The sequence below is a fragment of the Falco naumanni genome, chromosome 1 (assembly GCF_017639655.2).
Source record: "Falco naumanni isolate bFalNau1 chromosome 1, bFalNau1.pat, whole genome shotgun sequence".
Classification (NCBI taxonomy): Eukaryota; Metazoa; Chordata; class Aves; order Falconiformes; family Falconidae; genus Falco; species Falco naumanni.
Genome location: NC_054054.1, coordinates 113,056,140 through 113,079,475, shown reverse-complemented (window position 1 = coordinate 113,079,475; position 23,336 = coordinate 113,056,140). Strand labels below are relative to the sequence as shown.

General features: G+C 43.9%; 1 protein-coding gene across 1 annotated transcript in view; it reads right to left on the bottom strand.

Moving 5' to 3' along the window:
- PITPNM3 (PITPNM family member 3) overlaps positions 1-15,582 on the bottom strand; it is a 121,452-nt gene extending 105,870 nt beyond the window's left edge. Inside the window, exon 1 of the mRNA XM_040578958.1 lies at positions 15,072-15,582. Within this exon, the coding sequence (XP_040434892.1) occupies positions 15,072-15,093 (22 nt within the window). The 5' untranslated portion in view covers positions 15,094-15,582. The remainder of the gene's footprint in view (positions 1-15,071) is intronic.
- Between the last annotated feature and the right edge of the window lie 7,754 nt (positions 15,583-23,336).

Sequence of the window (23,336 nt, the reverse complement as noted above, 5' to 3'; positions counted from 1 at the left end):
AACCATGTTATATGAAAGACAGAAAGAAAACACTAAATCAGGATCAAACTGTTCTGAAGACCTTACACTTAATAAAAAGCTCTACTGCTGCTGTTAACAGACCCTAACATAGGTCACAGACACCTTATGCCCAAAACAACCTTGTGCCTTTCCAAGGAGGTAAAAAGATCATCACAGACTTCAATTCTAATATAGTGGTGGGATTAGTTTTACTTCCTGATTGAAGTCTCATCTTTAAACAGTAAACTAAATATATGTGCCAACTTACACCTTGCAAGTATACTGGGAAATACCTGGGACTCCATTCCAGTGCTCTCTACCTTTTTCCATCTATCTGTTGTCTACATAAGACCAAGGCAAATATGTGCAGCAATAAACGAGGCTAATCATCAAATCAGACTTCTGGCATAACTTCACTGAGGTCAACAGTTACTGCAGCAGGGATCTATCTGTATAGATGAAGTCATCATATCAAATGGGTTTAAGTGTCTGCCTTCAAGCTCAGCAACCATAATGAAGCCATAGCCCTGTATCAGCCTCCTGTAAATAACTGGCCATTCACTCAGGTGTTTAAACAATGATTCAGAAATCTGGTTACAACAGTACGTCACAGGAAAATCCCTGGGACAAACTCAGATTAAAAGAAGTATGCAGATAACCTTAGAGTACATGTAGTAAATCCATATAATTCTACTTCATGTCCTGTTACTCATCATCTCAACATGCAAAAGGACAATTTTATTTTCCTACTTCTTTCCCAGACCAGCAAGAATCCAGGTCTCCTTAAAATTTGCACAAGGAAAAACCCACGTGGAACAGCTTAATAATTACCAATATCAAACACTTCCCTGAAGCACTCCAAAAACTTTTTTAAAACCCATATATTCATGGCAGGTTTATGTGCACTACATAAGGCTAGACAGATATACCATGGAAATAAGAAAAAGTAAATTAAATCATAATTACATCTCAGCAAGGGTGGGGGGAAACTAGATGAGCATACATTAACTATTTCCAATGAGGTGGAAAGCACAAAAGCTGCAGAGCTCCTCTACGTAACCTATAGTTTTATTTATTTACTTCCAATCACATTTTACCATTTAGCTCACAATAGAGGAAGCAATTAATATTATTGACCATCTCCTTTTTTTCCTAGCAGCAGCTTTTTGTTCTGCTTTTGTCTGTAAAGTAGCTGTTTCTTAAACCAGACTAATACTGAGAAAATTGGTGGAGGTGGGAAGGGAGAACATATAAGGGCATACATGTCTGGAAAGTTACAGGCACAAAGAGGCACTATGATCAATGCCACATCCCCAAATGTCATACTAAATGCTTAAATACAGCAGAGAACAATTGGAGTCATGTATTCTGCCCACTGCATGGGAAACTTAGCTGGCAGCTCCTGCTCACAGCCACAGTTCTCAGTACCTCTAAGGGCAAGACCAAAAAAGTCCCATCAGTTGTTCTGTGGAGTCACTGTTACGTTCCTCTGGCTGACCAGCTTAGAAACACAAATTCTTTTTTCCCCCCAGCAGACCACAGCCTTGTGCAAACCCACGGCACCTCTGGCAAGCAGGAAGATGAAGCACAAGGAGGAAGGAATGGGTGCACAGGGTACTTAAACGACCACGTTACACAACCAATCACTGCAGCACTCAGCACAAAGCCACCAACTTGAAAGACAAATGCAAGAGAAAAAGAACAAGTCTACAGCTGGTTCACAGATGAAGGAGAGTGAAATACTCATGTTTGGTCATGACCTCTGCTGTGAACTCAGCAAGGCAAGTCACCTGCAGCAGGATTTCTTCAACAGTAGCTACTGCTGATCCATAGCTGATCAGACAGACAGACTATGGCTCAAGCCTGTGATCTGGTTTCCCCAAACTGAAACACAGGTGCTACAGCCACATGACTTTGGTCTAGTGTAACTCCATAATACAAGTTCCCATCTGTCAAAAACATTCTGGAGGGTTAACTTTGGTACCAGACAGCTTCACGACAAATCAAGCATTCCCTGCCTGCAATCAGAACAGAAACATAAAGCTAGCATAAGCACTGTGTCATGTGCTTCAGCTGTTTTGATGGAAATGTGATGGTGTACCCCCACCTGATCCGAACAGATGCTATGCTGCAGGGTGACAACACGCAAATTCATAATGTCCATGACTGGACAGCAAATGCAGCACTTTTGAAAACCGGTTATCTTTGCGGTCCTCAGCAATGAGACAAGGAAAAGGCTTGCTCATGTCTCCACTTGTCATTATTACTGGTCTTTCCCCCTGAAGACCCAACATGGTCTAGTGGGTGCCCAGATCTATCAGAATTGGATCCCAATCTCCTTTGCAACCTCTGCAGAGTACACTAGTATCAGTACACTAGAAAAAATGTACTGCAATTTACTAACAGAGCCCTTGTTTGTTTGGGTTTTTTTTAAATATGAAATTTAGCTGCAGTAAAATTGTTATTTTAAAATTAAAATATAAATCTAATAGTGTATTTCTGTTCAAGGAGAAGTTATATGCTTACATTTTTTTTCCAGTTCTACTTACGTTAAGACTCAGTTTCTGGTGTTTATTCCCTCCAACTTGAAGGTTCGTATCTGCATCCTGAAATACCTAGGTTACCAGTCTGCAAGCAATTCATACTTGGTAAGGCCTCTTCTTAAGGACAACGTGTCAAGACTACCAGGCCTACTACAAAGACACTTGGAAGTAGTGCATTAAAGCAAATTAAACACTGCATTAAAGAACATCCTTTCCTGGCTACAGGATTGGACTTCAATCTCACAATCACCACTGATCCACTGGATGACATTGGGCATATTTGCTTTCCCCTGTCCTTTACCTGTCCCATTCACTAAGTTCTGACTGAAGGGTTTCCTACAGAGTTGAGTCCAGTAGCCCCAAGGGTTAGTTGAATCCTGTCAACGTTGGAGTAAAAAAAAAAAAAAGTTACTTAGTCTTGTGCAGAATGACTGCTACCCACAGCCACCCCATTACTGCATTCCCATTCTTGGTTCAGCTTGGAAGGGTTGAGAGGGTGCATCACAGGGAGGCCCTGGTAATACTGAGACAAGAGAAATATGGTGATCTACTGACCCCACCTGGCATCAAAGTCATACATTTCAGTGGGAGGTAACAAAACTCCTTTTTCAACGTTCACAAAGATAATGTGTCACCTGCAGGCTGCTCCTTTTAATGGAATTCACTCTCAGTAGCTGTGATGCTATAACCTCGGCAGAGGAGGAAAGGAATTATCTGAGGAAGCTCACCAGCTATATGCAGAAAAGGCAACATGCAGAAGAGCTAGAGAAGCTGACTACAGACAGCTGGGCAATAGCAAGCTTGCCACCCGCTGTCACAAAACAAGCCTGCAATTCTTCGAGCAGGCCTGCTGGTCTTAGAAAACTTCTGTGCCAGCAGCAATCACAGAACAGTTCGGCAAAAGCACAGCTGGGCAATGTTAACTCCCTTGACATGCCATTCCCCAAACTGATTTGAGTCAAGTTGGCCTTTGCCTTAATGATACACAAGGTAGAAAACAGAGCAAAACCTCACTAACAGATATTCTCCATTGTGCAGGCGAAGAAAGTCAAGAAGCAAGCTAAAACCCTCATAACCTTCTGGGAAGAGCCAACTGTACAAGCTGGTCCCATCAGACAGCTCTTGGAAAAGGTCTTTTTCCTATCTCAAAGCAAAATCTCATTTTCATGCCCTTCTACTGTCAAGTATCATGCATGTGCCAGAAAAGGCAAAATGCCTTCCTTTTAATGAGTCATGCTGAGAGAAGTTTCCAAAGTCATCACCACATGCCTGAAAAAGCACGAAAGGAAGATAAAATACTTTGAACTCTTGTTTCTTACTCATTAGAATGGCAATGAAAAGAAAAATCAAATAGAAAACCAAACAATCAACCTCAACACATTCATAGTCATTGGCCAGTACAGTTTCTAACACAATGCTTATAAAAATGCTGTCTCCATAAAATGGAAAAGAATTACCTTGAAACAGCATGAAAACAAAAACATGAGCACCAGGAAATTAAAAGGGAAGATGTTCCAGGGAGCGTTTTTTTTCCTGTAACACTAACAGCAGCTTACAGCAGACTATTCCCCAGAAAATAAAACTGCTTTCCATGTTTTAAAACATGCAAAAAAGCACAAAGTATGGAGCAACTCCAGTTTTACTGTAACATCAAAGGCCTAATTCTCACAGAGAAAACGCCTCACTGCACCAAGTGTCATGGAATGAGTATAGAGATGTATCTGCAACAATCCTAAAGCCTTTTTTTTTTTTTTTTTTTTTTTGAGTAGCTTAATGTTCTCACTCTTGGTAACACAAGCATCCTGCCAGCTTCTGCTCTATAAAAAAAGTGTGCTTATGCAGAGTAATTCAAGTGACAAATTTATTCCCATATCTCTAGACAAGCAGATATCACTTCACATATGACAATGCTTTCTGCCTGTATAGTCCCTCTGGTTCATTAGCACTGTTACCAGGGCTCCTGGGCCAGGGTTTGCGTTAAGCCCACATTTTCATATCCAAGTTAAAGAAGCTTAAGCACTTGACCTATCTCGGTAATTAGGTCTAAGTTACCTTGACAAGACCATAAGATCTGAGCTGGAAGGCTCTCCTCAGCTTCCCTCAGTTCAGGTTGCCATCACACAGACATCAAAAGCAGGACTGGAACTTTGAAAGACAAAATCAAACTCAGGTAAAAACTGGAACTCAAAACACACACTGAACCTACTGTTCTGCTGCAACTAATTAATTCTTGATTCTCCACTCAGCTGGCACTGCTCAGCAGACGGGCTCTGGGGAGGAAAGAGGAGCAAATGAACTACAAAACTTACCGATCCTTTAAAAGGGAGCTCATGTTCCTGTCTTTTAGGGAAGGAAAAAGAATCCTAAAGAATTTAATTCCCTCTGAAGAGCATTTCCATAAGAGGTATTTGCCTAATATGTTTGTGACGTACTTTGGAGGCAGTCATCCAGCATACAAGATGTAATAAATACAAAAAGGCATGAAAACAAGAAAACAAGAGCTAGGTGTTCTTGTTATCCTTTTCTTTCTTCGATACACAAAATTATTGGAAAATCTTGAGTGACAGCTGAGAACTCAAGGTGCAAGCAAAGCGGACTCTGTCAAGTCAATACATACACAATCAGCTACAGTGCCACCCAGAAAAGCCCACTGATATGGCACAAATTCACTGCCTTGGCTTAAAATTGATCCATACCTACAAATGATAAGCAATGTATGATGCCTGTGCAGCACCTGCTCATATTAATAACTGTTCTTTCCCATACATTTCTTACCACAACCTATCCAATTTACTTCAGTTTTGCTCTCTTCTCCTGACCCCCAAGTTCTTTTTTTTCCTCTTTTGTTTTTCTCTTTTCCTTTTGCTTTGGCAGTAGGGGAGAATATATTCCAATGTATTCATTTTTATGCTTTTAGAGAGGTGGCTTTAGTTTTTCAAGGCAGGGAGAGATAACGAACAACTGCCTCCAAGCATGGCAATGTAATTTTTTTTTCTACAAAACAGTCTTGTTTCTTAGTAATAACCTTAAAATAAACCCAGCCAGCCAGCAAGAATGTGAATCTGAGGTACAGCAATGCACTGCAGCAACGAGCACATGCAGATTTCACATAATCTGTACAAGCCCCAAGTATAAAGACAAGCGAAAAAATGTACCTCAGTCCCTAATCAAAGCCCTTATAAAGATGCCTAAGCACTTAAGTACCCTTGAAGTCCTAACAAAGATCACTACTTAGATCATCAGCAGAGTCGCGCAGCTCAGCCAGATTTCATGGTTAGCAACATGATGGGATGCAGAAGATAGCACAGTTATGCAGAGTTTGTCAGAATCAAAAGCTGTTCTCTACAGTTTTTTCTACTCTGCTGATGGTAGCAACTGTGCTAGGGACTCCTGCCCTTTATGCTCAACTGTCTAAGCTCTGATCCCAATGTCAAAGAGTTTATCTACATTTACACTAGAGAAAGCTATGAACTTGTATTGGGTTTATGTGCCAAGGTTTTGGTAGCTGAGGGTCTACTGGGGTGGCTTCTGTAAGAAGGGGCCAGGAGCTTCCTCAGTAACCAACAGAGCCAGCTCTAGCCCACTCCAAGGTGGACACAATGCTCCAAAATGCAATGTGCTAGGCAGAATATTCTCTTCAGCACTCTTCATTCTTATTCCTTCATTAAAGAACAACAAAAAAGGCAGACTTTGTTCAACTATCAGCTGGGACAGTTTCTACCTTTAGGCCCACTGACAGAGTGGGTGGGGACGGAAAAAAAAAAATAATAATAATTTCCCCTGCTTGATGTACTGGAGATGAACTGTTACACCATCAGCCAAGGTGTGCTGAACACAACAGTTGTAGGAACATAAGGCTGAAATGCATCTTTTATCAAGCATGCTCACATGGTACCACAGTAGAAAATTTGTTTAACTTGCACAAGTTCTCTCATAAAAAGACATGAGGGACAGGATTGCCTCATCATTCTGATTGGAAGGCTCTTACAGCATGTTGTTACTCTGCCAATCCAGAACGTTTTCCTTATTTTCTGTCTTGATGCATTCCTGGCTGCTCTACAAACACTTGGTTTACAGTCAACATCAGTTTCAGTACCTTTTCTTTAGCACCCTGGCCACTCACCAACCTAATCCACAGCAATGAAATCAGACTTTGATTTTGCTAGACAAAGCAAGCCATCTTCTTCCAATTTCCTCACAAAGGAGGACTCTTCCATGCCCTGTTCTACTGTGCCATCCCTTCCTGCACCCTTTCATGCTTTCTTTTAGGCCAGCAACTATCAGAGAATGGTCAAGCACCAGGCTAGAAAGGAGGACTATGCAGAGCTGAAAAAACAAAAGATGATGATGTCACCGTTCCCCATCTCCGATGCAGAGGCTGGAAGCTGAATGGAGAAGCTGCTCTGAAACTGTAGAAACCCTAGTAAGAGAACCTGATGTTTTTTTGGAAAGAACTCCGGATTGTTACAAGTCTAAAAGAACTTACCTGAGGGACTGCTGGAAAACAACGCTTGACAGATGCAACTACTGTGCTAAGTATCTGACTGTACCTACTGTCAAGCCATATGCAAAAAACCAGCATCTGCAACTCATGGAAAGCGACTGAAGATGCTTTAGGAAAAAGAAGAAAATGCTCTGCTGGGAAGAGCACAGCAACAGTTTGCACTGACCATTATTAAAGATGCAGTAGATGCAATGCTGCCAATCCACATCCTGTTGGTCACACACTATCAAGCTCCCAAGTCTTAAAGGAACTATCATCTGCATGGCAAAGGCATCGAAGTCTTGACACCTGCCTACCGAGATTTTCATTAAAGACACAGTACAGATTTGAAAAAAAAAAAAAGTTAAAAAGTCGTAGAATTCTAAAATCACTAAAACATGGGAAGAAACAAAGGCAGCAGTATTGAATCTCAGTGCCAGCACCACAGTGCTGCAAGACACACGACCCACAGGTAAACAGCTATAAGGAGTTTCAGGACATTTGCTGCACCTATTGATTGTTCCCATTCTGGGCCGTTACAATATTCAAAGCTTCTCTTCAAATCTGTTAACTTTTAAATTTCACTAGTAATTTATGCTTACAAGCAGTAATAAAACATGGAAAGCTGTTCACTTCCCAGATTTGCTCTTCCCTGGTGTTGGATGCAGTGGCTTCCAGGAACATTTCATACATCTAAGTAGGCCTCTGTCCAGGAGCAGAAATTGCCTTTTCTCTCAGCCACGGAGCCAATGCTGACATGACAGCTTTAAGGCGTTCGCCTCAACCACAGCATGTTGCCCATGGAGAATGGAAGTAAATGCAAATGCATCTCTGACCAGGGAAAAGAAGGCCAGTGGTTGCACTACCACTTCCAGTTGAAAACTCAAAAAACCATGAGTACTTCCCTAACCAATACCATCCAGTGTTACTTAATCTGGCCTGGCTGGAAATCAGTAAAAGCACCGGCCCCACAAAGAAAGCTCGTGCTTCCAGTGGCATTGGAGTTTGACGCACAATGCAAAGGGAGGGCAGGAAGAAGTGTCACAAATCTCCAGGTATAAATCCTGGCTGTAAGAAAAGCCCTTAGGAGCATCAGTTTTATTACATTGCACTAGGAATACTTCTCGATTTAGAAGAAGCTTAAACAAAGCCACAGTTAGCAGCACAAGTCTGCGTAAACCCACTGCAGCAGTTCTTCACATCTACATCTATCTGCTGGTTGGACTGCACTGCATTGCCCTAATACATTATAATGTCTTACCGAGTCTGCTTCCTCCTGTGCCAACAGATTAGCATTAGCCACCTTAATAGGACTCTATTAACATTTCTTGATTGCATTAGACACTGGCATTGCCTGGCCTCACTGATTTGATTTACAGTGTAAACTGCTGTGTATTTTCATTCACTATTTTGTTTCAGAGAATGAAAGGACCAGCCCTACTTCAAAATACAGGCTAACTCTTTGGTAATGACACTTGATGCTTCTGTGTCAGCAAACTTTATCGTATTTGTTGACCGGTTCTTAGCCAGATTTCAGCATTTTTTTTGCAAGCAGGGCAGTAACTTACATTTCATTTCAGTTATTCAGCATCACAATCTCTGAGGACAGAAAGGGAAACCAAGCAGAAATGCAATGCCTTTAACAGAAACCCACTACATCACTAATTTTCCAGTCACAATAGTTGAACTAGAAGCAAATGTAGTAGTTTCCATGGGCTGCTGAGGCAGCACGACAGTCTGACAGTGGGATACAAGGGGAACAACTCCAAGTGGCAGGAGAGTTAACAGAAATGCATGGGTGCTTTTCTTCCAGAAGCAGAAGCAAATTTTCCTACCTAAACTGTTCTCTTTTGTGTAGTACTGCAGGTTGCAACACTCACTTGTAACAGAGCAGGTGACTCAGGGCTTACCCTGAGCACACAGCCACAGCAACATCAAGGGGGAAGGCAAAAGCAGAGCCATCTTGCAGCACCATGCACAGAAGATGAATTCTCTAGTTAGGCTAGCACTAACTGTAATCAATTGTAATTAAGATCAATCACACAATCAGTGACTTTCTTCTGTAAAAAAGTCTTGCTTTTTTTGTTCAACAAAGAACAGCTAGAATTCCATTAGTACTTTGCTGCATCTGTGACCTGGTGACATGAGATGAGGTGATGTGATGCATGAGTAAAATGCAACACTGAAAAGCACTCTCTTGATTTTCCCTGCATTAAATCATTCCGCATTTCAATTTTCCTGTGGCTGATGCTATCACTTACCTGCATGAAAACAACTCTCGCAAGACCTACAGAAAACCATTTTCCACATCATGGATATACTAGACCTGGGTTTGCGATTCACCATATTTCACAATACACATCAATGTCACAGTAGCTCTCATTATATAAATTGCTAATTAAAAGCAAAGTTACTTCTGAATGTTGTTGAAAAAGATTCAGTTGAAGTAAGATTTTTAGATGTATAATATGCTCATTAGCCAATTTACCCATGTAAGATATTAATTTCATTAGCACTAAGACATATAAATAAGAATGAAAAATGAAACTATATTCTGTACAGCAGTAATTTCTGTAAGGGTGAGAGAAGCAGATACCATCAGTTGCATCCTCTTGTGATATACAGTAAAATAGCTAACTGACCCCCCCCACTTAAATAAGTGCCTAAACTCATCCCTGAAGAACATTCAGCCACTCAGACCCTCATTTGCAAATTAAAAGGAAAAAAAAGAAAATCCTTTTCCCAAGAACATACAGGTTCTTGAACAAGAACAGCTACACAAATAGTTTCATGTCCTATTATGTGACACTATTACTTCTGTGTGAGGGCAAGCCAGACTGTACCTCTGCAGATGTCATCCAAATTTAGATGTGAGGCAGATTTCATCCTTGTTGTTTAGTGACTGTACATACTTCCAGCAAACTGCAGAAGAAATGGTTCCCACTCTATCAGCAGCTTCTAATGCTATCCATTCAAAGAAGAAAAAAACTAGTATGATCATGCAGTCTCTGATATGATCCACATACAGACCAAAGATGCAGAACAGCCACGGGAAAGGCCAATTCCGCTTTCACCCACAAACACCAGTAAGGTGTATATAAGAGACAGATCGGGTCTAGTTTCTCCTGGTCAGGAGGCATAAACCCAAATTCTTTCCAAAGGTGCCTTTTTTTTTTCTTTTTTTTTTCTTTTTTAAATGAATGTGACAAACTGGCAGCGATATAACAATTAAGCAATGCATGAGTACATTTCATTCCATGTGACCTGAGGGGTGTTTCTAATGGGGGGAAGACAGAGAACACAAGACAAATTGAAGTGACCTTGCTGGTCTGTAGCCAACATTCTCAGAACTAAGGAAATGGAAGCAGAACAGCAGACAAGTGAAGGAAGGCCTAAGAGGCTCTGAAAAGCACTTGAAAAAACAAAGGTCTTCCTCTGAAAATTGAATAGCTAATGCTGATTTCTGACTTAAATTTAACCACTTCCCTATACAATTTTAAAAGGTCTGGCGTCCAAAACCCACTCATCCTGTAAATCTCAAGCATCGTAAGACAGAAGAAGGGGTCACCACTGTCACTCAGTAATTCCGCATGCTCTGCTACCAGTACCAAAAATGCTATTTCAGTATTACTTATTATGCAAAGCTTCTATTTAAAATGCCCATCAAGTCAGGAGAAAGAAAAGGCATCTAATTGTTCCACTGCAGTAACTGGCATTACCTCTACTTAGAATAAACCAACACCACACACAGTAGGCCCCCGATCTTCAGGTGCAATCCATGTGGAGATGAGATGTGTGCAGAGCACAGTAACACCTTCTGTAAAATAGAAGGAACTTTTTGCCTGCGGAAATTATGTCCTCTGGTGGACAGCACTTTTGCCAAGACACCATTGGATCTAATGAGTTGAAAAATAATTTTACAAATGCACCAACAAGAAAACCCAGCCCTGCTGTGAAACCACAGCCATGCTACCTTTCTTCACTGGTTCTGCCTTCTCCTCAGCTTGAATTAGCTTTTACAAACACTGACTGCAGCTGAAAAAGAAAACCACAACTCAAGTCATCACTGTTTACAGCGGAACTTCACCAGCAGGATCAGCACAAATGCTCTGGGAATGAAACAGCAATTATTTTTATACCTGAAACATATTTGTGAGAGGGCAGAGTAGCAGAACAGTAGGCACAGAAGCATCAGTTTAAGAACCACTCCAGCATCTCATAAAGGCCCTCTTCTCCTTAACAATGCACAAATCAATGGTTACATACTCAGGCAAACAGGACAGACGGAAAGAATGCAGGTTGATCTGAACACCTGTCACACCAGCCCCTTGTGCACTGACAATATCACTCATGCAACAGGCTAGTCCAACTGACCATCCAGACTATGCTTGTACCCGACCCTCCAGGAAGATGCAGTCAAGCAGCCTGGGATAAGAACAGCGGTTTTCATTGGATGTGATTACAGCAGTGGGCTTTCCTGCAAAACTAATTCAGTAAGGTTCATGTCACTGTCATAGTATTACAGATCTCAAGCTTTGCAGCAGGCCCAGCAGTTCACTACATCTTCTACTTGGTTAATAAGCGTTCGCCAATCAAGCCTAGACACGAGCACATGCCACAGACAAGCAACCACATAAAAAGCACTCCTGAATACTACTACCACACCAACCTAGTTTGCAGAGACAAAATAGCACCCAGTGTCCTCACAGCTACTGAAAACTCAAGTCTTTTACACAGCAAAGTATCGAAAATTGAATTAATCTCAATTAAAAAAATAATAAAAAAATAGACTCTGTTGCACAGATTACAACAATTCCACTTGTCAAAACTTGTTTTAGAACTGTGACCATTTTGAATTCAGGGGTGATTTTCCTAATAAAATTAAAAAGCACAAGTCATTTTTCCATTTGGAAGGAGATGCTGCGTAGAAGGAATGACCTTTGCTGTTGCCATTGACTGCTGCTGCATAATACTACTTCGTTCTGTTCTGCTGGTTTCAGATGCTTCCTGCCTACCCATTAAGTGATTGAACTGAGCTACCCACACAGTGTTACCTAGTGACTCCACAGTTAAGACTTAGTGGAGGCCAAAATTACCCACCATTATTTTCCAGTTATGTTTTAGTTCTTCTTTGGCACATGTATAACTGAAGATGTACTTTAAAAAGATGTGAATTTAACTACTGGAGGCACTCCTTCAGACTCAGGAGCTCAGGCAAGACAGAGACAGATGCTGATCCTCCACTCAGTTACTCCAGAGCAAAACCTGAAGTACATTCAAAGTACACCCTCACCTGTGCACAGGCCACCAGAATAAAACAACCATATATGCCATCATTGCCAGCAGGGCCACACAGAACCCATCCAAAGTCACACAATGAATTTGTAGAAGTGACTGGAACAGAAATCAGCTGAAATCAAAACAAAACCCGCTGCAACGGAGTGGAAGGCCTACACAAGTGTGAAACCAAAGGGGCAGAGAGAGAAAAAATAAAGAGGGAGGCAAGAGGGAAGTCACAGAGAGAGAGAGAGCGCACAAGGCCAAGGGGGATAGGGAAGAAAAGGGGAAAGGGTCAAGAGTTCTCTTTATTCTCATTGTGGCTGCATCAGTCACTAGAGAAATATCAAAAGGAGAGCAAAGACATAGTTAAATGCGGAAGAAAGTCCACACAAAATGCAGGTTCCCTTGTCAAGAAGCCAAGCAAAAAAAGCTAACTCAAGGAACAGTCCAGACACCACTCTGGTCAGAAGTACTCAATATAACCAACTCCTCTCTCCCATTCCTCACTCAGTCTTTCATCTCATAGCAATTCAGCAGTGACATGACCCTGGTTACCTACTTCACACATCCTTCAGCTGGCAGTTCTGCAGCAGATGTTAAGGAGAGGCATATATTTGCTTAAAGTACAGGAAACAGATCAAGAAACCAAGCCATGCAGACATTTAAGCCCCTGTTTTAAGGTCCAGTGACATTTCCAGTCTTGCACTTTATGGGATTACTGGTGAGTTGGAGGAAGAGAGAGAGGAGATTCAACAAGGCTGTTCAGGCTCCAAATCCTAGATCAAGCTTTCCTGTAAATGTGGTGTATCTCTGAAGAGCTGTTTCTTGATGCCTCAGATGCCATTGTAATCAGATGCCAGCTTTCCCACACAGAAACTAACTTAACCCTCCCTCTTAGCAGTATCATCACCTCCTCCAAACTCACTCCCCAAAACCAAAGATATGAATATTCTCTAACCTTTTCCTGCAACGACTGTAGGTGGACTGCCTGCATCACATCTGAAAGAGTCTACTTTCACAGCGCAGAAATCTTGGCTTTCTGAGGAGGATCTGGCATTTTTAAGTCACTGCTGTCTGTTAAAAAATGAAGTAGGAGATGAAGAACAGATCCCACACCACCCCCACAGGGACGTGTCGGGCAGTGATTTGCAGTTGCTGCTATGTGGGTTTGCAACCTACAATCCTGCAAACATCCAAGCATTTCTGTGCAGGGACTGTTCCAAGTGCTTAAGATCTGGACTCCACTAGGTGAGATCTGGCTCAAAGGAGTGGAGTCGACCACCTCTAAAAGCCCTTTGAAAGCATGTGCCATTGTATTTTCCTTTGTATTTGTGACAAGGCTACAGTGCTGACAGGGGCTGCAAGGCAGGGTACACACAAGCAAAAGAGCCACAACATTTCCATATTTGTGCCTATTCCAGCTCACACGGATAAACTCAGTGGGCTCAATCTACAAAAGCAGCACATTTCCCCGGCTCCTAACCCAGCTGTGTTCTGCCAGAGCTCCTTTGTGAACAGTAAATTCTTGCTTTCCTTTACAATATAGAGTAGTAACAGCATCACAAAGCTCACATCAAGCCATATTTTGTCTACCAAAGTGAGTGGAATCACATCCAAGAGAAGCACCATCCTTTAAAATTCCTGTGCAAAGCTGTGTTTGAACCAGCAAGCTATATATGCAGGCTACATTACTCACATACTACTGAAAGTGAAAGAGACACTCCCCTATTTTCCTATCAAAGTTAAAAGAACTGCACACCAACACCAATTAAAAATCAGTAAGACTTTTTGCCCATTTGATTATTTCTTCATCTTCCAAAGATGGAAAACAACCATTTAGTTCAGTGCTGTATTTGCATCTACTGAAATTATCGATGCTCTTGCGTTCCTGAGTGCTACACCTCTGGGCTGCCTATTTTGGGGGAATAATGAAAAAAATAAACACTGCTGGGCAAAATCTTTGCGTTTAGCTTTAACATTACCATGCTGTTACAAAGCTGTGCCAAGAACTGGCACCAGACACCAGGCAAGTTTCATGTACAGACCAGCAGCCATCCAGCCACAGCAGTTAGGCCTTTCACCTTCAAAAGCAATAGGCTCTGCATGCAACCTAGAAGAAAACCACTTCTGCAACAGCAAGAGATTTCCCGTCTTCTGCCAGCTGGCACTGGCCATTTATGCACCAAGTACGTGCCACCTGGTGCAGGGCTGCTGCTGCCACCTGGCACCGGGGCACCAGGGCTTTGCTGCCGAGCTCCCCAAGCCCTCCGGCCCCAGTCCCAGCCCACCCCTCCAAATTGCTCCGACCTCAGAGGAAGCATGAGTGAAAACGCACGAGCCCTCAGGAAAGACCACGTATCTGCCTTTTCCTTTCAGCAAGTCCTTCCCCGCCCGCACATCCTTATGATTTCAGCGGAGCCCTGGGCCGCTGCGTCCCAGCCTGCTTCTTCCGAGCAGGCGGCAGCGAGCACCGGCTCCGCAAGGCGGCAGCCGCAGAGACCCTTCCCGGCCCAGCACCGAGGAGGAGAGCAGGGAGGCGGACGCCCGCGATGCCCCTGCGGCCCCGCACGGCACTCCCGCCGCCGCCGGAGGCAGAGCAGACCCCGTTCAGAAAAGATGAGGAGGGCAAACGCGCCTACGCCTCACTCGCAGAAGTTTGCCCTCGCTGCCCGGTGGGACGGCGGCGGGCACCCAGCCGGCGCTCCCCTCACGGCCGCCCCGCGCGCCCCCTCACGGCCGCCCCGCGGCGCAGGCTCAGCTCTCACCTGGGCGCGGAGCTTTCGCCATGTCAGGGCTGCCCGCTCGCAGCCGAGCCGCCGCCAGCCGCGTCAGGTGCTCGTCCGCGGGGTCCTCCCGGCGCGACGGCACCCCGCACTCCGCCACCCCATCTGCTCCCGGCAGAGGCCCCGCACCGCCCACTCGCCCGCGGCGCGGAAAGACGCGGCCGGGAGACGCCGCCGCCGCGCCGCTCGGTGCCGCCGCGCAGCCCGCCCGCCGCGGCGCAGCCGCCGTCGTTACAAGCGCAGCGAGCGGCTCCGCAGACAGCGGGGGCCGGCCCGGGCCAACGCGGGGCCGTGGCTGCTCATAAACGACCTGCAGAGAGCGGGCCCCCCCTTCTTTCACCGCTGCCGGCAGCGACCCGCGCCAGGGCGAGGCGCAGGCCGATACCGCCCGCGCTGCCCCCGCTGGGGCGGTGCTCCTCAGAGCCGCGGGCGCGGGGTGCTCAGGGCAGGACCAGGGAAGGGGTCTGCTGCCCCCTCGTGCCCTGCCCCGGGGCGCCAGGGGGCACCCGGTTCTGTCACTGCTGCAGCGCCACTCGCGCAAGCCGCTCCTGCAAGTGGCTGCTCTGGATTTCAACAGCAAAAATCCTTTGGCCGTTGCTACATCCCGTGTCAATGCAGTGGTTGAACTGCTGCAATGCACTGCCTTTTCAGTCAGCCGTAGGCAAGCAGCTCACAGTGCTGAAAGCACTGAAGCAGGGAACTTTGAGGGGAAGACTTGGTTTCTCCCACCTCAAGAGCCCCGCTAGCAGCATTTCTCTAACACGATCAAGGAAAAATGTAGTCAGCTGGCCTGGATCTCCCAAGAATTGGGAGAAACTCGCCTCAAGAAAGGCTTTAAGTGGCAGCCCATCTTGCGGGCACAATGCGAGGAGGCAGAGAGCCTATGAGGGCATGTATTTTATTTACAGCATGTCAGAGCACCACCAAGCGCAGTAAACAAAAGGTTTGCCCAAAGAAGCATACAATTAAAGAGCCAGGCAAACACAATGCAACCAAGTCCTAAAGCAACTTACAGGCTCTGTGCCAACACCAACTTGGCACGTATGAAAATAAATACGTGATTTGCTCTGGGTGTTGCTAAGCAGTTCGTTCAAGGAGCCACAACAAACACCCCTGAGAAGAGAGTGAATTAAGTGGTTTTGTTTGAGGCTTAGGTGGAGTAACCACAATTCCCAGCAATTCTCACCCCCAGAGCCAGCTGCAAGTGAACTAACTCCAGTTCACCATCCCCCGGCTACAGGCGACAGTGCTAGATGATGGAAGGTTTGGCCTTAAGCCACACTGCTTCTGCTGTTTCACTTGAAGCTCTCCATATAAAAACTTCAACCACATGACTGTTTTCCCAAAGATGCCACAGTGTCACCAAGCCACCAAACAAAGTAATCCTAGAGAAAGGCTGTGGATATCGTCACAGGCTTGGTGGCAGGGGAAAATATCTGAGAGGCAGAGATACATTCCGGCAAGAGCAGTGAGTTCCATACTCTGCTGCTTCCTACTATGAAAGCTGTAATACTTTCCAAACAGCTTCTGTCTTGGAGAGATGTGACCTGCCACCATCACTTCTGGGAAGGAGCAGGTCAGTTATCTATGCAATAAACCCACCTATTTTCATTGGATGTTAACTCCAATTGGAGTAGGAAACAGAACAAAAGGCAGAGCAGACTGAAACATACTTTTAAACAGGTAGTTGGAAATGCATGACTACCCACAGCTATCAAATGCACAATAAACCCATTTGCAGTTTATCATAAAGGCTATCATGACAACAGCATGCAAGGAAGTGATGGACAAACAGCAGTTGTCTTCTCCCTGCTATTCACCAAGGGCAAATGTGCATTACATGTTGCTTTCTGTTATGTGAGTGCAGTATCTCTGAAATCTACAAAGTTGGCATAAACAAAGGTGTAATTTAATCTATTTCCAAAGCTGATGCTATCACCTATGCAGAAGCCCAGCATAAGACTTATGCCTCACAGCAGCATTACTGTAAGAAATCTACCTCTACTGAAGGCACATGCTAGCACGAGTCTGTCACTGATGTACATCCAAGAAAATAACCATTACAGACCAGACAATGATCTACTTGCACTGTAGCTTTTTGAAAAGTCTTTGTCCTTCCCATATTTGCATTCAGTCTGGGCATACAAAAGCATAAGCAGCGAGAAGCTGTTCCTAGGCAGAATTCACCCAATCCTCACTACTGCTAAGCAGTTTCATAAAGGCAACTGAGGTGAAACACAGTAACTTTTGAAAGTGTCAGGCTAACAGTCAACTACCATGTAGAAGACACACCAAAAAGAGATTCTTATAATCATCTGAACAGAACTTTGAATGAGAACAGAAGTTGTTCTAGGCCTTGGAAGAACTTTGTTTCCAGGTAGGAAACAACCAGGGAGACTCCCATGAGACATTAACCTGTCTTACTATCTCTGTTCTTCATTAACTGCACTAAATTTCATAGCCAGACCAAGATTAAAATGAAAGTGATTTTTCCATGCTCCCCAAACCTTAATTGGGAGAGAAAGAGAGGGGAGATTCTGCCCATTTTGAGATGGGAAGCAGTTCACATGGACACAGAACAATGCAGCCATTTCCATAAAGTATCTGCACAATGCCACAGGTGCAACATCCATTGTTCAACAAAGTTTTGTGGAAATCATACCAGGAAATTGTACTTTTTCCATTTTCCCCGCCCCAGGTTCTATCATCTACGAGTCACTGCAGATGTGCTGCCTCCCCACCCACTATCCTCCCCCCAAGGAGATAGAAAGAAATTAGACCTTTGCACAATAGCTCTGGATGTAAGAAAGCATAAGCTTTGTTGTTGTTCACATAAAACACTGCAATTACTCCAACACATATTCACCCTCAACAGCTCTTCCGCACTGCGCAAGATGCAGTGACTGAAAAAACCCCAAAAGGCTTTCCATTGGAGTGGCTGCCTGTGCAGGCAGTTAGCTGCAGCCTTTGAAGGCAGTAAGAACCACAATGCCTCCCTCGAGGGGAAAGGATTAATTTACATTGTCCTGAATACTGAAAGGAGACAACTGCCAGCCCCTGACAACATAAACCTCCAGAAATCTTTTGTTTCTCCTGAAGACTTGCAAAAGCTTCAGAGATTCCAACTAAATCCTTTTGGTACATAAAGGCACACAGTTTTTTTTCATGTGTTACAGAGGACACATAGAACCTCTACAAGAGTCCTAGCCAAATAATAATGTAAGAAAAATATACTAAGCCAGGCAATGGCCTGAGCTGGAATGCCTTTAAAGGTATTGATACATTCAAGTGCCTGTTGAGAAAAGAATCTAATTCCAAATGCATTTACTCTTAATTACAAACACATTCTGTTTTACCGGTGACCCAAGTTCTTTTCCTTATAATACAGCAGAGAACTCCTCTCAAGACAAAGCCTCTGTCAGAGGATGCTGCCCACCATTACTAGGTTTTCTGGTGTTGCAACGTGTCTAATTATAGAAATCAAACCTTGTACAAGACATGGTTTGCTGCTAATTCATGCAGAAAAAGACCAACACAATAAGCAGTGCCATGTGTCAGAGGCAATGCAGAGCCACTTGAGGATAGGAGCACAGAGAAGAATGCTACCAAATGATGCTATTGCCCCCTTGAAAATATCTGCCCACCCAACAACCCAAACGACTCAAACTGGGCAGGGAAGGTTTCTCTAGCTGTACATGTAAGGATCTAGGTAGCAAAGCTGAAGGTTGATTGGTTGGTTAATATCTCCATTACTGAATTCAAGCCTGGCTTCTATAGCGTTGTGCCTGCTGACACTAGGTTCAACCTGACTTAAGCAGCCTTCAGAGACAAAACAGCAGACTGCTGAGCAAGTAAGGGATATGTCCCCTAGAGCCCACACTGTTTGTCCAAGGTCAGAAGACAACTGTTTATTTCAAGGAGGAGCAATGCTGAGTGCAGTTTCATCAGCAGTTGGGGGACTTCAGCGATACAGAAGTGTGGGACTCAAAGAAAGCAGCTGATGAGGAGGGTGCAATGAAGGTCAGGAGAAGCCTTTAAGCTCAGTTCCTGTGTCCTCCTTGAAGTCACCATAGAATTTGAGAGGCAGCCCTAAGGAGCAGACACCACACTGAGTCAGAAAAAACAGCAGGCATTAGAGCAGCTCACAGCCAGCTGTTGCGTGTCAGCCACCCCCTAGCAATGGGTTGCACTGCGTTGTTTTACTTGGAAGGACTACGAAATTCTCTGGCAGCCGATATACCTGCTTTGTGGCTGCTCATGCCAGTGAAACAGCCAAAGAAGCTGTCCAGGATCCAAGAACAAGCCTTGAGATGGCAACTCTTGGCCACATAACTTCGAATAGTTTGAGAAGCCTCTCTGCACTGTTTACATGTCACCCACAGCCAAAATAAAAAAGAGACAAGATACATCAGAGTCCAGCACTTTAGAGGAGAGCAGCATTCTGCTGAAAACCAAAGGGAACACAATCATAAACCAGAGAGGCATTACAGACGACCGCAATGGATGGGCAGCTGGTCCCAACAAAGATGTTATGGTACTCCCAGGTACAGGGAATTGTCTAGCAGGAAGGTACATGGCTTGGTGAGAAAGCTGTGATGTTTCCAGGCTGCTAGCTGTAGCTCTTCCCAGATACCAGAAAGGCCTCATGCAGCCCTTATTACTAAGGTTGCACTGACTGACACCAGGATTACTCAGCTTTGCAGCTGAAGCTGGATGCATGGCTGTAAGAAGTCCACAACAGACCTGAGGCAGCCAGACAAGTACCTGGGCCTAGCAATGAGAATTTTCCCAACAATATCCCAGGTCTTGCTCTGCAGAGAAGCAGGGTCTAAATAATGGCCAAGACAGCTGTCAACAGCTGCAGAAGCAAGAGCTGAGGGGGTCTCAGTCCTGAACCAGTCTGCCTCCTCATCTGTTACTTCTGCATTGGCTCTGAACTGGAAGATGCTTTCTCCTGCCTCAAGCCTTGTCAACAGCCAGAGCCTATCCAATTAAAGGTCTACCAAGAGCAGGAGCATACTTGTACTAATCAATAATGTCAGGGCTGAGGCCTTCTTAAATGCAGGCAAGGAAAAATGGTACTTGCTGTTATGACTCCAGTAGTCTCCAGTATTGGTAGCTACATGAGGAAAAAAGCACAAGGGATAAAAACAGATGGAAAGGTGATAAGAGTTAAAATCACAAGATTTAAGCAAAATTTCATAAGTAATTTGTATCTAGTATTTGTTACCACACTGCAGAATCACTACTTTCACCAAGATTGTCTACTTTCTCTGCACTGTTTACAATTCTTTAATAAAAAAGGGAGAGATTTGCCGAGCACAAGGCAAACAGCTTATAGTTCAGACGGGAGACAGCAATACCGCTCACAAAAACTCCTTGGGTACAAATGAAAGCACATGGAAGATGCGCTACAAGACCCTACAGGAAAGCTCCCACATTCAAATACGCCCGTACAGTCATGACTTTTCATACCTGATAGTGCTGCAGAAAGAATTACTTAGAAGAAGCAATCCTCCCTGTCCACTCTAAATAGCATACCAAGGAAAGCCATCTTAGCAATTTTCAGAAGATCAGTTCCACAGATTAAAAAACCTTAGTGTTCAGAAATTCATGAATCAAAACTTAAAGGAACAGTATGAAATTGCAGCAGCTGTAGATTTTTATGCTGTTACTTTAGGGCAATTTGGGTAGCTTTTTTGTCAGGTTTTGACATGGGGAGAGGAGGAAGCTGGAGAAGAGGGGAAATGTCTTAATTTTCAAAATGTTAGAATACAAGTTGCATTTGTCAACCTTTCCACTCTCAAAAATCAGGACAGGGCAGTGACAGAACACCACATCAAGCAGGAAAGGAGGAAGAAGCAAGCAAACCTAAAAGTACAATTTTTATCTAGATTGCTACAGACACATATAAAAAGCCTAAGTTAATCAATACCTACTAATTAAAAACAAAAGCTAAAGCCTGCCAAGCCTACACACTGGTTTGCTCACACCATAATCTTTCTGGTTAGATATTTCATTCTTTCAATATGGCATAGCTCAGATTTTGTCCTCTCTTGCCTCCCCAGTCTAACTAATCATTAAAGAATAAGGCAGACTCTCCAATCTCCAACATTACTAATATTTGTTCTGCTTCATTAAGCTCTTTCTATTTTTCCATTTAAAAACAAAACAAAAAAAGGAACAGTGATAAAATTGGACTATCTCCCCATTTCAGTGGGTAAGCACGGGGCATCTGTTCTTTCCATGTGGAAAAGTCTATCAGTTTCCCAATGCTGTTTTCCATAAAGGCAGCCTGGTTTTTGTAAAACATTGTTATAGTGGCTTAATGCGTTGCTAGGAAGCCTTCTTCCCAGAGCCTGACTGCTGGTCCATAGCAGAGCAAAATGTTAGGAAAGATCAGCAGGAGGAAGCACTATGATAAATGCAAGATGTTGATGAGTATCAGTTTGATCCTAAATCTGTATTTTTTCTATAAATGAGGGACTGGGTATTTGAAATAAATCCTGGATGCATTCAGGAGAACAAACATTAAATGCTAAAGGTGTAATCAGACAGCACAGCTCCCTGGGTGCTTTAGACAGTAGACTATTTTTAGTCATCTGTTTCCTAACTGAAATGCTGAGGGGAGAGACCGTGATGCCAGGATTTTTAGAAGCATCTGTGGAGCATTCCTGTTCTGCAGTGCAGCAGCTGTTTGCACAGACATACCCAACCTCAATTTCCCCTGGCTTTCTCAGGCACAGACCAATCTCAGCTAAGGCAAGCCGTCCATTCTGCTTCTGGGAGTGACACTGCAAAGTGGCTGAACTCTGCCACAGGTCCACAGCTCATGGCACCCAGCCAGGCTTATGGATAGCTACACGGGATAATTATGTGACTGCCACAGCTGAGAAACTCACAGCTAGACTGGCATTAAATTGTCACTGTTAGATACCAATAGCCATACAGCGGTGGGATCAAACAGTTCATCTGAAGCTGCAAAGCATCTGCAGGAAGCAAGGGAGTTACTTGTATAATTAACCCCTCTGAGTTCTCCACTACTATAGGCATATTGCAGTCAATAACCAAGTAAAACTGTCAGCTATAAAAAAACATTATAGCTTGACAATAGCATACACGTTTCTTTATATGATGTTTAGAGAGTTAACAGTTTGGAAAACCCCATCGTAGATGAACTGGAAATGCACAATGCTCCTAAAAAAAAAGCATTCCCCTCCTGATTTGCACCTTGGCTTCTGCTGGTACACAAGTTATTCAGAACCAGCTCTCACAAACATTTGCAGGTGAAGACATGCAGATTTTTTTTATTATTATTTGCTGTGTATTCAGAAAGTGCAAATATTCCTAGTTCACTCAGGGCTGGTTCCTCCCCCAAATTCAGCTAATAATTTGGTAAAAAGATGTCGGGGGGGGGGGGGGGGAGGGGGGCAGGGGGAAGCCCCCCATCTGGTATTTTTCTATTCATCAACCCCACAAAGGCCCAGACTGAGTCAAGAGACTGACTCCACAGCCTGCTGTGCATATGCTTGGTGACTCCATTGCACATCACTTTGTATCCCTGAGCCCCATTTCCTTCTGTCTGTAAAGAGAGGCAGGTGATGCATCTCCTTACCTGTAATACAATTCTAGTTCTATTAAGGTATCTAGTAATAGTTTCTCTTGAAGCAAGCAAGACTAACCTACCTTAACTCCTGAACTCTAGCCTCTTCCGTCTTTAGAAGGTATCCGATCTTCACATTACATTGTGAGGAAACAGCCTGCTAAGGTAGTCACACCTTCCCACCAACAGACAATTATCACTGGCCTGCTGATACACATAGAGCGAGACCACATACTAGGAACTGGCTATTTCAAGACCCACTTTATCTCTAGTAAAGAGGACTACAAAAAAAGAAGAAAAGTCTCTACCTGTAGGCAAAGTCACAGAATGCTGTGCAAAGGAGAAGGAAAAATCTCAACATTAATTAGATACTTCCCTAGAGGTTGCAGACTGGGGGGGGATTGGGCAAAGCTCCAGTGACAGAACTCTGGCTAAGGGTGGTCTAATTTGTAAAATAGATTGTCTCAAGGGTCTATTTAAACAAATTTATGCAATAATGCAGCTGAGATGCACAATGATTCAACTTCCTCTGGAGATACTACTAGCAATAGCTCTACTAAGTAGCAGCAGTGATATGATTTAGCTTCTTCAACGCTGTAAGGAGGTGTGGATTGAAGAAGTGATGTGCACCCTTCACTCCTGAT